Genomic DNA, 15,488 nt, shown 5'->3' on the forward strand with positions numbered 1-15,488 from the left:
TATTTATTTAAATTTTTTTAACTTATATTGTGTAGGACCACCAGAACTGGATGAATTAAAAGTAAATTAAGCAAACTGATTAATATAGAGTTACAATCAAAGCAAATATCTTGCCTATTAGGTGCAAAACACACCAATAAAACCAAAGCCTGGTCTACAGATGTGTTTAGGCAGATGGAGAGTGAGATAAATGCCAGGTTGTAGGATTTTCCATCAGGATATTTCATTCTAACATGATAAGTTGTGAACTTTACTTGAATGGTTTCATTCTTGTGGCTGATTACTGCAGTCATGTCTTAAATAACCTGCTGAAGCTGATAGTTCTCCTTGTTTATTCAAGTAAAAATATCCATGTGCCCAAGTGTAAAACAGAGAGCTGAAAGAACTCAGAGCCTCCAACAGATGGAGCTCATCTTTCTTGCTCCTGAACAAGAGTTGGGTGATAATTCAACAGTTATGTTCACTGCTGCAGACTCCTCTGCATCTCCCACAATATTTCCCCTTTAGACGCTGCCAGTTTGCTTTTCTGCTGCCAGACAAGTAGTTCCACGTGCATCTTCTTAGTTTATCAATTTTAATAGTTCATGAGACATCTGTCACTTTGCCTGCATACGTTATCTGCGTAGGCCGAAAAAACAAGATCAGCTTCAGAATGCACCTGTATAGGTGAGACACAAGTACTGGGAGGAATCACTTTCTTTTTCACAAAAGCCCACTCCTGTCTGGCAGGTCACCCTCCGATGCAATTAACCCAGGAAGACGACTTCGTAAAGGGGGACTCAACGCCGACCACCGCAGCTCTCCGGTCCGACGGAAGCGCCGGATCTCCGGCCAAAATGTGCAGTGAATGCTACGTGAATCAATCATTTGTGAACGACGATGGAACCGTGAACAATCAAAAGCCACGGTAAGAAACACACAGACACGCAACTTTTTTCTGCATGTTATGCATATTTGGTTTGTACACAAAGTGTTTCTAAAAGTTAGCTTTGGAATAAAAAAAAAGCTTTCTATAAGGTTTCTTGTGCAGCTAATAAAACCTGAAATCTACGAAAATCTATTGAAGTATTATATTTTTTATTGTACAGTGGCTGAACATGTAGATTTCACCATGTTTGTTTTTCATTCATAGAACCTCTCCTGTCAGCACTCAGCTGTTAAGCTGTTCACTGACCTGCTGTCTCAACATAATAGATGACAGATCATTTCTACAGTGAATATTATTACAATGTTCATACTAAACACAGTCAGTCTGTTACTACAGCTAAATACCTCCAATGTGTTACATTGAACCAAAAAAGCCAAGAAATTGGCAGGTAATAAATAAATTAATTAATCAATTAATTAAAGACACGTCCACATGACCTCAAAAGGCAACTTTTCTCCTAGCAACCCTGTTGTGCTTTCTTCATTTGTATCCCTAAGTAAGTCATAAGCTTTGGTGTGTTCACAAGGTCTGACTGCTCCTCGTTGCTGTTGTGTTTGGTTGGATTTAAAACAACCACAAGAGAAATAAACCCTTCATCAATTTTACAATTACTTAGACAAGCAGGATTATAACAAACAGTGATGGAGAGAGGATGTGAGATATGTTTTTTTACTTTCTGATTTGTGGATGATAAATCCTGTGTTTCTAGGACACTTGAAATAGCGCCATCTTTACACCATAACATAAATATAAACTTAAGTTATTGTGTTAACTAAGGGGATAATATTTATTTATTTATTTATTTTCTGCAGCCGGTGATTTGATTGATATTAAGACTCATTCATCTAATCTGAGGTGTCTAATTGTTCTAATGTTTTTCAGCATCCCAAATGTACTGTTTCCTCTTCTCATGCCACTCAGACTAAACAGCTGAGCCTCTGCAGGCATTCAGAAAAAAACCTTTTAAGTAATATTGATAATTAGTTAAGGATTAGCTCTTCCTGTGTCAGCGCTGGCTCTCAAGGGATACTCTGACTTCCTCCCACAGTCCAAAAACATGCATGTTAGGTTAATTAGTTATTTTTAATGAATTCCTAGGCGTGAGTGTGAGCATGCATGGTTGTTTGTATCTTTGTCTGTGTGTTGGTGATGTACTAATTACCAGTTTAGGGTGTGCCCTGCTGCTAGGGATACGCTACAGATGATCTGTGCACCTGAATTTGATAAATTGGGTATAGAAAATTGATGGAGGATGTCTAGAGATTATGATTAAGCAAAGCCATGAATCTATGACAGCAGTAATATAGGGTTGTGCTTCATTGTTTAGGTGATGGAAGAAGTAATCAGACCCTTTGTTTATTGAGAAGATTCTGCTTATTCCAGAGGGTTACACTGGTTGTTGTGAGATGACCACAGAGGAATGTAAAGGAAAGCAAATCTACTTTCCTCAACTGTTGCAGCAACAAAATGAATAGATTCATTTTTGGACACTGATGCCTTGAATGTAGTTTTCTTATCTAAAATATATCACAGAGCGAGCTGTATTCTGTGTTAATATAATAAATAAATTCTTCTCTTAAAAGAGAGAAGAAGATCTAGACTTCAAGGTGGTTGTTCACATTCCAAACCTACACCTTAAAAAACAGAGCATTTACTAGAACACATCAGAACTCTTCTGCGTATGCTATAATGATCACACATTAAGCTTTTAGAAGCAATTACTGTGTTTATTGCTACATCTGCTCCAGGGTAATAAAGTAATTTCATATGGTGTTTTTCAATGAGCATATGTTCATTGCCTCTAACAGTACAACACAGTATTCATTTTTGACAGTGTCTTTTTTCCTTACACATGATTGTATGTATTTCTGTAAAAACTCAACATTTCACACTTTTCCATCCCATGTTTCTTTCTTTGCTCTCTCTCTTTGCTCGTGCGCCTTGTCCTTCCAGCTTTCTCCAGTTTTACACAGCCCCTTTTTTCCCACCCTTCATTTTCCTTCCGCCTCTTTACTTTTCTCCTCTCGCTCCTCCAGCTCTTCCTCAGCACCACTACAGACCAAAAGCAGCAGCAGCAGCAACAGTGGAGTCATCTTGGACATCTCATCTCTAAAGATGGAGCAGCTGGAGAGTGAGGTGCCTCCACTGCCGCCCCGCTTCCGCTTCAGAGACTTGCTACTTGGTGACCAAAATTTTCAGAATGATGACAGGTATTCAGCAGCGTGGATATGAAGAGAAGCTGTAGGGTGAGAAGAGTTTGTCATGGTCAGAGACAACAGATAGGGAGAATATTCTGTCAGTGGTGATTAGAAGTAAAAAAAACATTATAAAATTTTTGTTTCCATAATACTGCAACCATCTGTTATTGTTTACTTTCTCAGCAGTTTGTTGAGTTATTATTTTTCCCAAGCAAAATGGATAGAAGTTTAGCTAAAAATTCATATATTTTATAGGGTTTTTCCACCATATGAATATGAATAGGCTTAACTGATTTAAATTATTTGTAAAAAAAAAAAAAAAAGAAAGATTGCCATTTTATCCCTATTTTCTGAGACTCTGTAGACTAAAAAAAATTAATTGAGACAACAAACAATCGGCAAAAAATTTGATAATGATTATCAGCTGCAAAGTCATTGTGTTCTGGGCAGTAGTAACCAAAATTAGACCTCTTTTTTTGTGTTCATTGTAGAGATGCATCAATACCAGTATTGGTCTGATTGAATATGTGTGGACTCATACTTTTTTTTCTGATACAACACAATCCAATACCCGTATGAAAAACTAGGGTTTTCAAACTTAACATGTTAATGCAAAGAGATTAACTGATGATTTTTATCATCAGGTGTCCAGAAACAAATTTATTACCGGTGCTATTTCAAAAATCCAAATTTGGCATTATCTCTGTGAGAGTAGCTGACAGAAGTGCCTTGTCACAGAGATGAACCAAAGAACCACTTTATCCTCCATATTTATGAAGATTTTGACAGTTTTTAAGCCTTACATTTAGAGGATTGCCGCAGGATGACCCATTTAATGACCCATTTGTTGGATCACACAACCACCCAGTCATCACATTCTGATCCACTCTCCTTACCAGTGAACTGTAATGGGATTTATTAGTACTCATATCAGTACTCAGTATTGGCAAGTACTCAAATGTAAGTACTTGTACTTGTACACAGTTTGAAAAAATGTGGTATTGGTGCATCCCTAGTCCATTGTGTTCCCTCTGTTTTGTTTAAAGTAAAAGCTTTTTGATAGCATTTGTTTACATTAAAAGCAAGTTAAAGTAAAAGTCGTGAGCCACTCCTCATTTCTATATACTTAGCCAGGAATACAAGCAATAACTGCAAGAAATCATGGAGACGTGCAAACAGAAATGAAATGACAACAGATGAGGCAAAAAATAATACATTTTAATGAGCTTGAAAATCAGTTTTCTGTACGAACACCTTTCAACACAACCTTTAACTGTCTAAGACTATTTTCTTATATCTTTAAGTATTCATCAGGAAAAATTCTTTAGGCTTCTTGAAGTACTATTCAAAGTTCTTCTTCAGATGTTTGCTCCCTTTTGTTCATCAGTCAGATCCAGGTTTTGCTGAAGTTTTCTTGTTTTATTTTAGGCCTACCACTTCTTTTGTCTTTCTCTTGACCTTCAGCTAATAGCTCTTTGGAATCACAGTGCTTTGGGAGCAGTTTGTATGCCTGTCAAACTGTATCATTGGTATTTTCTTGCAGTTACGAAAAAAAAAAAAAATACTTTCATCACAGATAGTTTTATTTTATTCAAGCACTGGTTGCCTCAGATTATTTCCACTTAACATTTGTTGACTTTTTTTAGCTAATGTCAACAAATGTCCCCTATTGACATTTGAACCCACTTGTTCCACCTTTGTGACTCTGTTTTTAGTGGTTATGAATTAACATAAGAGTGACTGTGCATTTAGTTTTCACCCCGTCTACCCTGTGCAGTTCGAGCATACGCGAGTGTCGTGTGAAGTGTTCTCCAGATTCAATGGGAAGTAGAACCAGAAACAGAAGAGCTTTGGTGCTGTCCATGGTACTGAAAACCAAGTTTTATGAATGCATAGTAAAATTGATTAGTCTTTGCATGTTTTTGGCATCTGAAACTCAAATGACTTTGTGGTGTAATTCACAATTAAAACTGGGAAAGAGCTCCCATCACTAGTCTTTCTGTTATTTTCTGTTATTTATAACTTTTCTCATTAATGTATTACAGATGAGAAAACAAAACCAAATATAAGGATATTTTCCTAAAGAAAGTCTCAACAACAAAAATTTAAAAGAAAAATGTGATTTTTAATTTTTTTTATATATACATATATATTTTGAAGAGCACTTACATGCAGTTCTGTGCTTCTTTAGATTGTGATGGTGATAATCACATGTAGTTTTACATAAATATGTAGCAGCATCAAGCCTCTCACATTGCTGTGATTTTGTAAGATTTATTTATTTGATGAGAAAAAACAAGCTATGCCAAAGCTTTTAAGTCAAAGATGACCTTTTCCCCCAGCTGTTCTTGCAGCAATCATCGTTTTCTCCTCGATAAAGCAGCCTGCATTTCCAATTCCATTTTTGTTATCGTTTTCCTGTTCAGTCCCTGCCAATGAACCTGCCTCCTGTTCACGGTTGATAGTGTTTCTGGAGGTGAATGATGCTTCAGGTTATGTTTGCAGTGGTCATCCTGCAGGCCGGTGTAGAACTGTGTCATTGAATTTGCAAATGTCACCGGTCACATCTTAACTGGGTCATCCGTCACTCAGATGTCCAGTGAGTAGCAGCAAAACATCAGCTTTAAATTTAGACCTTGTGCATTACTGCATTCTGTCTGCAGTTTGAGGTTTTTGCATTTTTTCCATTTTAAATGGTGTCATTATCCTGTTTCCAAGTGGAGTCTTTATGTGCTAAATATAGCAAATTATTAAAGCAGAACACCGAAGAGATTTTTTTTTTCACTGGCAGATGTCACAGTATAGGGGTAAAGTGGTCACATGTAGCTTGGAAACCACATTAAGTGGCTGTCCCTGTGTGGGCGAAAGGGGCTCAAGTGCAGTGGCCGATTCCCATATTTTCAAAAGCACTGACTCATGGAGGAGGTCATCTATAAATTAATGCTTCAGACTTTCTACCTTCTGAGCTGAAAAGAAAGGTGGGCAGTACAGAAGAGAGTGGGAAAGTTTCTTTTTCTCTGATTTCAAGCATCAACTGCTTCTATAGCTGACGTCTATCATTTTGATTCCAGAAGCTCCACATCATTAGAGAGCCCCCACCACCACTGCCACAATAAAACCTCTTGTGCTTTTTCCTCCTATTAGACAAATATTCAGAGAGGACATGCCTCTAGGCTCTGTTAGTTATAAGTCATAAAGACTATTTGAATCATTGATACAACTGACGTGGTGTGAATGCCATTCAAAGAAAGACAAAGCAGTTTTTATTTCAGTTCTCCAGTAAGTTACTGTGAATGTTTAGAGCTGTGTCAGATGCTGCAGTACTGCTGGAGAGAGGCATGCTGCAGCAGCATCAGTTAGGGTTATTCCTGTCATGGTAGCGTTGCTGTGGCAACAGGCCCGCGCATCAGAAAAAAAAAAGAAAAAGAAAAAAAGCGAAAGCAATTGTATACAGTTCTAAAAATAGTTTAATTCCTCCCAATAAATGATTAATCATGTTGCAGATTCGTATTTTAATCAGTGTGCATTTTGTTTTCTTAGATGGCATTAAAGCTGGAAAATAATCATTTACCGAGAGACATAGTTAAAGCTGTGTTATTTTAGAGCTGCAAGGATGTGCGTTGGTCAACAAGCCCCATACTGGAAGAATTAGGACGACACAGCTACAAGTGTCCTGCACAATGGATCCAGAGATCATCATCCACACCTGGATCAGTCCATCTGTGGGAACTGGGAGGTCAGAGACTTTTGGTAGTGACGCTGGGCAGAGGTAGGGCCATGTGAAAAAGGTTTGCTCCGTAGCATGCGTGATGTTCTCATTTAAGTGGACGTAAACTGGTTGTACAGTGAAGGATTAATATTGTTAAGTGTAATTACTGCTTTGTGGATGAGCTAAAGTTAGAAAGAAAAATGCACTCTGTCACCCGACACAAGTGTGTCCAAAAAACTGCTAAGATACACAAAACTGCCTACCTGCTTATTTATTTTATTAATAGACACAGTAATTTATCTTATTCATGAACACACCTGTTGTAGCATAAAAAGTGTTGCAGCTGAAAATGATTATTTTCTCCTTCTCAGTCCAATTTGTCAGTTCTCAACGCAATGACAGTTAAAATTAATTTCCAAATTGGAAATTTGCTTAAACCTAAAAATCTTTCAAAATGTGCCTGTATTGTGATGAATCTTCTTTATTAAATTCTCCCTTTGCACTCCATATAATCTCTTCAATATTCATTAAGTCAAATTGCTAAGGACCAGCAGCACCAGTAGCAAAGTACTAATCCACAAATGTTCTTTCACTTGACTATTTGATTATGCCCTGGTTTTAACTTTTTGGGTTCAGAGCAACATGGCACTTGTGCTGCTGATGAGCCCCTTCCAGGCAATGTTCCAGGTCAGATTGCCAGGGCATTTGCAAAATTTGCTCAACTGCAATTAGTTGTTTAAAAAGATCTAATTAGCTACCTGGAGCTCCAATGTGCCATTGCTGTGTAACTGATGTCAAACCACTTCGGTTTGCAATTTTGTACTCAACGAGAGCTAATTAAAGGTGAGTGTGCCCTTATGTGCATGTCTTATTATGTGGGTAGAGGTAGGAGAGACCAGAAAGAAAGACAGGGAGCAGTCTGTGTGACTCTCATCATGTGACATCTAGCTCTCAGTTTGAGTGTTTCTACCTCTAGAGCCCATCTCTGACTGTCCTGCTGCTGCTCTGCTGGATAGAGCAGATGTTACAGCTGTTTTCAGATCTCATTTCAGAATTTTTATGTTCCTCTTCTTTGTCCTTGGATGTACTTGTACTCTTGCAAAAGCAGTGGAGAATATAATGCTGATCATCCAACTGCTCATGTTGTACTCTTTTTCCCATAATGATCCTTTTAGCCTAAACGTGGGATTTAAACAGATGTATAACCTCACAAGCTTCTCGGCTTTTCTAAAAATCTTCTGATGTCTTAGGCGTGCACTTTCCCTCGTCCTAACTCCCTGTTTGCACTCCTTCCGTGGTCTGTACTTTAAAGATTATACACTAATAAAGCAAAGATTTATTCCTAAGCCACATTCCATTGCAATTTGTGCTTGTTCATGTCTTTTTCCTCTAGACTTTGTCTGAGAATGTAGATACTTTTGCAAAGTTAATCTTTTATATATATATTTTAAATATTCTACAAGAACGCTGCTCCTTCTTCATGGTTCAGAACCAGTACCATGTATGTTGCTTTTGACTATTGGAATGTGTAAAGAGACATGAGTGAAAATTTAATTTTTTTATAGTTGATTACATTTCTCACATATAAAGTTTTTTTTATATGTGCTTTTAAATGAATACTGGACAGAATATCAGTTTGACAGGTCAGTGTTCTGTTATCTAACATTTATTTACAATCTTATTATCTTTAATACTTAAAAAAAACAGGCACTTGCTATCTTTTCTGGTTAAAACTCTCTTTCATATTGGTTTTGATTACTTTGGTTTACGCTGCCTGTGGTAATCCTGGTTTGTAACTGGGAATAATAAAGAAGATAGATAATTATCTAACTCTCCTCAGGCTGATGGTTAGTAAAACTGCTGTATGAATATTTATGCTGAATTAATATCTCTGTGGCTTTGTTCATGCTGCTGTGATGGTTGCTTTTCTTTTCTCCCTGTTAGGGTGCAGGTAGAGTTTTATGTGAATGAGAACACCTTCAAGGAGCGTCTAAAGCTTTTCTTCATCAAAAACCAAAGATCAAGTAAGTGGCAATCCTTATATGTACCTAAATTGGCTGTTACATAATGCATGGAAGAAACAACACAATAAAAGCAAACCCAGAAAGTTCCTCCTAATGAGGCTCAGATATATGATTTTATGGGGGGATTATATAAAAAAATTTGGCATGCATACAAGCACATACATTGTACAATGATGCTGTAGAATTGCTCTTTCTCTTTTCTTTTGTCATCAGGCCTCAGGATTCGTGTGTTCAACTTCTGCCTGAAGTTGCTCACGTGTCTGCTGTACATCATCAGAGTAATGACAGATAATCCCGGTCAGGGCACCGGCAACAGCCACAGCGCTGCACAACAAAACACTCAAAACAACAAATGGTTTGTTCCCACACTGAGACATTACATTACTTTAGTTTGTCAGAGGCTTTTATCCAAACTTGTGTGTTAGTTTAGCTAAGAATACACCAGTATTACCACACAAACATCTCTCAACACTCTCTATGACAGTGACAACAGATGAGCATTGACTGTAGAATACTTATAAAGTACTGATTAGAGACAGATGGATTTATCATTTTCAGCTGCCAAACTACAGATTATATCATATATTCATTAACTTTGTTGTCTCTGTCATTTTGCTTTCTTTTCTGCACGACTGATGCTCTGCAGTGTCGACTGCCAGTGGAACGGATCAGTGCAGGACAGAGAAATTAACTGGTAAGCAGCAGAAGGTGTTATTACAGCTTGTTGCTTCGTCTGTTGCCTCATTTTCTATCACTCACCTTATTAGTTAATTTGGCATCAGTGTTTTTTATTACTCACGTTGCCTGTTGTCAACACCTATTTAAAGAGATACCCAGCAGCTTCATCACTAATAGCATGTAATATATAAACATAATATTGTATTTCCTCTGTGAGAGTATTTCTTATTAAATACAGTTCAGGTGTTGTTGTTTGCTATTTTTTTGTCAGGGAGTTGATCTTCTGGGTGGATAGGAAGGTTCCAGTCTGGGCCATTCAAGTGAGTTAAAACAGATTCATGAAAAATAAACAACAACAATTCAAATGTATATATACTTTAATGTGTGTTTTACATGATGGTGTTGATCAAATGTGGGATTGCCTAATCTGAACTTTATTATACACTACCAGTCAAATGTTTGGACACACTTTCCCATTGAATCTAATGGGAAGATGTGTCCAAACTTTTGACTGGTCATGTATGACCCTCTTAAATTTAAATTCTGAGATTTTTGCTTTTGTAATTAATTTATTTACATGTTCATTGTTTATTGTTTGCACAGGTGATTGTGGCCATCATCAGCTTCTTGGAGACTATGCTACTAATGTATCTGAGTTATAAGGTGAAATACACAAACAAAAGTTACTAAAGAAATAACTATACTTTGCCGTCTAGGATAATTAATGCATTATGTACGATTGATGGCTTTAAGTGTGTGAGACTGACAGCCTGTAAGTGGTGTAATTAGTGCCAGTCATTTGTCACAGCTGTATCAAGGATGGATGGTAATTGCAGGATCTGGTTGAGGTTAAGGAATAAGTGGATGGGGAAGATGAGAGAATACAAAGAAAGAAATTAATGTGTGTGTGGACTGACTCATTGTCTTTTGTATGCTTGAAAAAAAAACTGAGTAAGTATGTGCTTGTTTTTACTTTTAGGGGAACATTTGGGAGCAGATATTTCAGGTGTCTTTTCTTCTAGAAATGATCAACACAGTTCCCTTCATTATTACGGTAAAGCTCTGAAATCACTAATTCTTTCATGCACCAGCACAATATATTAAATGTGTTAACTGTTTTACCTTATCTGACTCTCACTGTATTTTTAGTTATTTCTCATAATACATTAGTAGCAAAATTCTACCTGCTGGAGATTATTAAAGTCACATAGTCATATGCTCTGCTTACTTACAGTACTAAACTTAGCACAAAAGTATGTAAATTTGTGTTTGGGGGTTATTTCATTGTTACAACAATGCTTCTTGGAAATAAATGTTACACTGTTCTACACTGTTAGAAAGCCTGTTTATTTCCCTATTAAAGAAAAATACTTTTGTGGGATGAGTAGCAGGGTTGAATAGAGTTGATTGGTGCCTGATTGGCAGCACCCATGAGCATGGAGCCTGCTACAGCGCTCAGTTGGGATCATAGGGTCAAAGAATGAAGAAGATGTAAAAAACATTATGCTGATTGCTGCACCAATAGGATAACAAGTTCTGGTGGAGGCAATGTGGTGCTTTGGGATGACATCTTCCCCAATGGAAAAACAAGGCTTGTCATCATTGGAAGCAATCTGAGTGCAGAAAGATACTAAGATGAGATTCTGCAACTAGTGGCAATCCAGTATTTCAACAGTCTTGATCTCAACCTCTATAAAGATTGTGGGATCAGCTTAGGCATGCTAGTCATGACTAAGTGACCAATACAACCACATTGACTGACTTGGGACAAATGCTGGTTGAAGAAAGGGATGCCATCTCACAGCAGTGTGTGACCAAGCAGGTGACCAGCATGAGGACGAGAAGCCAGGAGGTTGTGACTGTGTATGGTTCTTCCACAAGCTAACGAGGCCCTTGTTTGTTAAATGAAAACATTGTTAATCTACTCACCAATTTCAATCATCCGAGTTTTTCATTGGTGCAACCCACATTCTCAACTCTGCTTCTCATCCTACAAATGCATTTTCTTTACAAACGTAGCAGCATTTAAAAGGAAATTAAACGGGCCTTCCAACAGTATAAGATTTATTGCCAAGAAGCATTGTTACAATACAGAAATAGTTAACAAAACACAAATTTATTTACTTTTTGTGCTAAGTTCATATGATTGTATATGTTTTTCCAAAGGTTGGTAGGGTTCAAGAATAGTCTTCAATATTCAAAGAAGTGGTAATACGTAAATGTTTAATTTCTAAACAAATGTGTGGACAGGACAGGACAGTAAAAAGATCTAAGTGGGCTTTCTTTTGTCTTTTTTTTAAAGGTCAGTTTTATTTATTTATTTATTTGCTATAATTGATAACCACTTTGCTCTGTCTTCAAATTCTGTGACACCAATGTGGTTTACTGGGACTTAAGAGCTCCTGCAGCACAAGCTGAAGATAGAATGATGTCACGGTGCATTATAGCTGGAGCTGCATAGCTGCAGACTCAGACAGCCCATGCTGAGCAGTGTCCACCTCAGGAAGAATGGACACATAAATGTCAGTCCTTGACCATGGAGCAATGGAGGTCTGATGAGTCATGCAGACAGGTGTTTGTACATTGTTTACCTGGGGAAATTGCAGCAATAAACAATACATGAAGGAGTCAAGCCAGCACAGACAGTGGGCAATAGTGGGCAAATCTTTCTCCTTGCCACGCAACAGGAGCAACACACTAAAGTGTAGGATTTGTTAACCAATTTACTTAACCAATTTAGTAGCTATTTGTTAACAGTTAACAAATAGCTACCAATACCACAGGACAGCTTTTGGAAATCATTTGGAGCTGTTTTTGTTCTTATCTTACAATGTTAGGTGAGTGGTTTTAATGTGGCTGATCATGAACTGATAACTATCTGTATGTTATCATCTTTATATTATGACGATGCATTCACTTTTGTTCTATAGTTTTTTTCTGTATGTACACTAGCAATCAATGACTACATTCAGAGGAACACAAAATTTGCCTTGCACAAATCTGACAAACCAGCAGATTGCACTTCTTGTTTTGGGTGTTCAAACATCGGACAGCCAGGGAATTTAGTCACTTTCAAAGGAAAAACATTTAAACTAGAAATAATTGTTTTACATAAAGTATATAGTTTCTACTAAAATCAAGCATTTCACTTTCTCCTTAGATCTTCTGGCCTTCAATAAGAAACATCTTCATCCCTGTGTTTCTCAACTGCTGGCTGGCTAAATGTGCTTTGGAGAACATGATTGTGAGTAGAAGCCATAAACCTAATTGCGTCTGTTAATGATCTCTTATCAATCAACATTTTAATAACTCTGTTTAGGTGGGATAATCACCATTACATTTTATTACTCTGGTTTATGCAGCAGTTCATGATTACAGTCACTCACTCATCAACAACACACTCTTCTCCTGCTCATTGTATCATGTTCATTATTTTATGCTGTAATGATGGAGAGGAGGGCAACTGAGACTCATTTACAAGAGCAGTAGGTTTAATGTTTTGATTTTTCATCTTCAGATGTCCATGTTTTTTTTCATTATTGCATAGAATGATGTCCACAGAGCAATCCAGAGGACCAACTCAGCCATGTTCAACCAGGTCCTCGTTCTCATCTGCACTCTGCTCTGCCTCGTTTTCACCGGGTGAGGCTGCTTTTTCAAGTTTAAGTTTACAATATGAAATGTGGATATATGCAATCCTTCTGTGTGTATATTCAAATGGAAAAATAGATACAGAAAAGTAGAGGGAAAACAGATAAATAAGTTTAAGTAGCATCATTATTTAACTGTTAGTTTACTACAGGCTAGCTGAACATTGAGAAAATGTGGTATTTTTTATTATGCAAAAGGAAAAAAGAGTCAGTAATATTTTAATTATTATTATTATTAATTTAATTATCTATACCTCCACCCAAATATTTTAATAATGAATAAATATTTTTGGATCTGAATAGAGGAGGTCTTTCTTTAAATTTTCTAGTCCTATTAATTGAACTCTTAGGTTTTGTTTTCATTTGTGCTGAATTTCATGAACTGCATTACATTACATTTAATTACTGGAAACTTTAAATCAGCTATCAGGGAGCTATTGATAAATAATAGTTTTATAAAATTTAATGTTACAGTAAAGTGAACAACTGTGGGTTCAAAGTTTCAAAATTATGTTCATATTGCCCAAAATTACCCAAAATATATCTTTAAGCTAGACTGGGATAGGCTCTAGCCCTTATGACCCTACATTGGAATAAGAGAGTAAAGCAAATAAATGGGTGGATGAATGACTTTAAACTCAATAATTATTATTTAAACAGTTAATTTATTCACTTTATCCTGTTACTGCCTGTTTCATCTGTAGATTGTATGTCTGGTTTCCATAACAATAACATTTTGCAACCAAAAATACTGAGTTCGTGTATTTTTGTCTATTTTGTAGAACATGTGGGATTCAGCACTTAGAGCGAGCAGGCAAAAACCTCTCCCTCTTCAAGTCCTTCTACTTCTGCATTGTCACCTTCTCCACTGTGGGCTTTGGAGATGTGACTCCTCGCATATGGCCCTCTCAGCTGCTAGTTGTCATCATGATCTGTGTGGCTCTGGTGGTGCTGCCTTTGCAGGTTGGAATCATGTTAAGGCAATGTTTACTCAGCACTTTTCTTTGTGAGGTCTAGTTTAACTAAGCTTTTTGTCAGTTTGAGGAGCTGATCTACTTGTGGATGGAAAGACAGAAGTCTGGAGGGAACTACAGCCGCCACAGAGCTCAGACAGAGAAACATGTGGTGCTGTGTGTCAGCTCCCTCAAAATCGACCTACTCATGGATTTTCTCAATGAATTCTATGCACATCCCAGGCTGCAGGTACCGAACAACACCTATACGTTGTAAATTTTTCTTCATAGTTTGAACAGGAGACATGATTCTTGTGTAATCTTCAAGGATTACTATGTGGTGATCTTGTGCCCGAGTGAAATGGACCTTCAGGTGCGGAGGGTCCTGCAGATTCCTCTGTGGTCTCAAAGAGTCATCTATCTGCAAGGGTCTGTCCTCAAAGACCAGGATCTGCTGAGAGCCAAGTGAGTAACAATCAAAACACATTAAACTATATGAAATGTCTGAGCTCACTGCAGTAGACACAACAAACTAAGCTTAAACTTGCACACACCAAAGGAAAAAAACCAAAAAAACCAAAAACAGTCATTAGCAAAACCACTTCTGGAAAGATTAGTTTTTTCTGAGGATATTCTGTCAGTGACGTGTACACTCAAGGACATAAGCTCCTAAGACCTCACAAAATGTGCAGGTTGGCCAAATTACAAAACTTACATTTTCATATAGCATGCTAATAACTAATGATTATTTAGTTTATTTTCCTTTAGCTTGCAGATCAGAAATGACCAAACAAACATGATCTCTTTTAGGTACAATCATGTTATGAGTCATGTGCTAAACAAGCCCAGTTTAGTAAAACACTGACAAAAGTTGTTGGAACACATTAGAGTTTTGCTAAGTATTCCTGGAAAATTTTCCTAAAAAAATAAGTCTATCAGCAGGGATCTTATCCCCACTAAAGCTGGGGGATGTAGTTGTGCTTCACCGTACCACTGACAACAGAGAAGTTTGTGTGATAAGCTTATTTCATGGTTCTACCTGGAACGTAACATCTGACTTGGCTTCACATCTGAACAGCTCACTGACTGACACATTTTCAGACCAAACAGGGTTTTGGTATGTACAAATTTTTTTATACCAGCTTTACTGATTTCTTCTGAAACTTAGCTACTCTATGGAGACTGTAAGAAATTTCTAGCTGTATGCAAAGCCAAGTATATTTTTGTAACCTTAATGACATTAATAAATCAGTCACATTTCATTTAAACAGCAGCTTTCATTAAGGCTGATCCAGTTGGCCAAACACAGGGGATTTTAAAAAAGCTTAGGAATATTTGTATGTATTTT

The 15,488-nt window shown here is 37.1% G+C and overlaps 1 protein-coding gene across 5 annotated transcripts in view; it reads left to right on the forward strand.

The window, feature by feature from the left end:
- Window positions 1-429: 429 nt before the first annotated feature.
- The window catches only part of kcnt1a (potassium sodium-activated channel subfamily T member 1a), a 32,701-nt gene continuing 17,642 nt past the window's right edge, over window positions 430-15,488 (forward strand). For 2 of the 5 annotated variants that reach the window (XM_041970970.1, XM_041970971.1), the window contains exons 1-13: window positions 430-907; window positions 2,965-3,138; window positions 8,780-8,859; window positions 9,073-9,214; window positions 9,506-9,553; window positions 9,809-9,857; window positions 10,141-10,200; window positions 10,517-10,591; window positions 12,698-12,781; window positions 13,085-13,179; window positions 13,970-14,150; window positions 14,226-14,390; window positions 14,469-14,605. In XM_041970970.1, coding sequence (XP_041826904.1) covers window positions 741-907; window positions 2,965-3,138; window positions 8,780-8,859; window positions 9,073-9,214; window positions 9,506-9,553; window positions 9,809-9,857; window positions 10,141-10,200; window positions 10,517-10,591; window positions 12,698-12,781; window positions 13,085-13,179; window positions 13,970-14,150; window positions 14,226-14,390; window positions 14,469-14,605 — 1,457 coding nt within the window. In that variant the 5' untranslated portion in view covers window positions 430-740. Of the gene's footprint in view, window positions 908-2,964; window positions 3,175-6,652; window positions 6,896-8,779; window positions 8,860-9,072; window positions 9,215-9,505; window positions 9,554-9,808; window positions 9,858-10,140; window positions 10,201-10,516; window positions 10,592-12,697; window positions 12,782-13,084; window positions 13,180-13,969; window positions 14,151-14,225; window positions 14,391-14,468; window positions 14,606-15,488 lie in introns of those variants that run through there. The other 3 variants (XM_041970973.1, XM_041970972.1, XM_041970974.1) reach the window with 3 other exon arrangements.

Source organism: Melanotaenia boesemani, chromosome 19, assembly GCF_017639745.1.
Source record: "Melanotaenia boesemani isolate fMelBoe1 chromosome 19, fMelBoe1.pri, whole genome shotgun sequence".
In the NCBI taxonomy this organism is placed as follows: Eukaryota; Metazoa; Chordata; class Actinopteri; order Atheriniformes; family Melanotaeniidae; genus Melanotaenia; species Melanotaenia boesemani.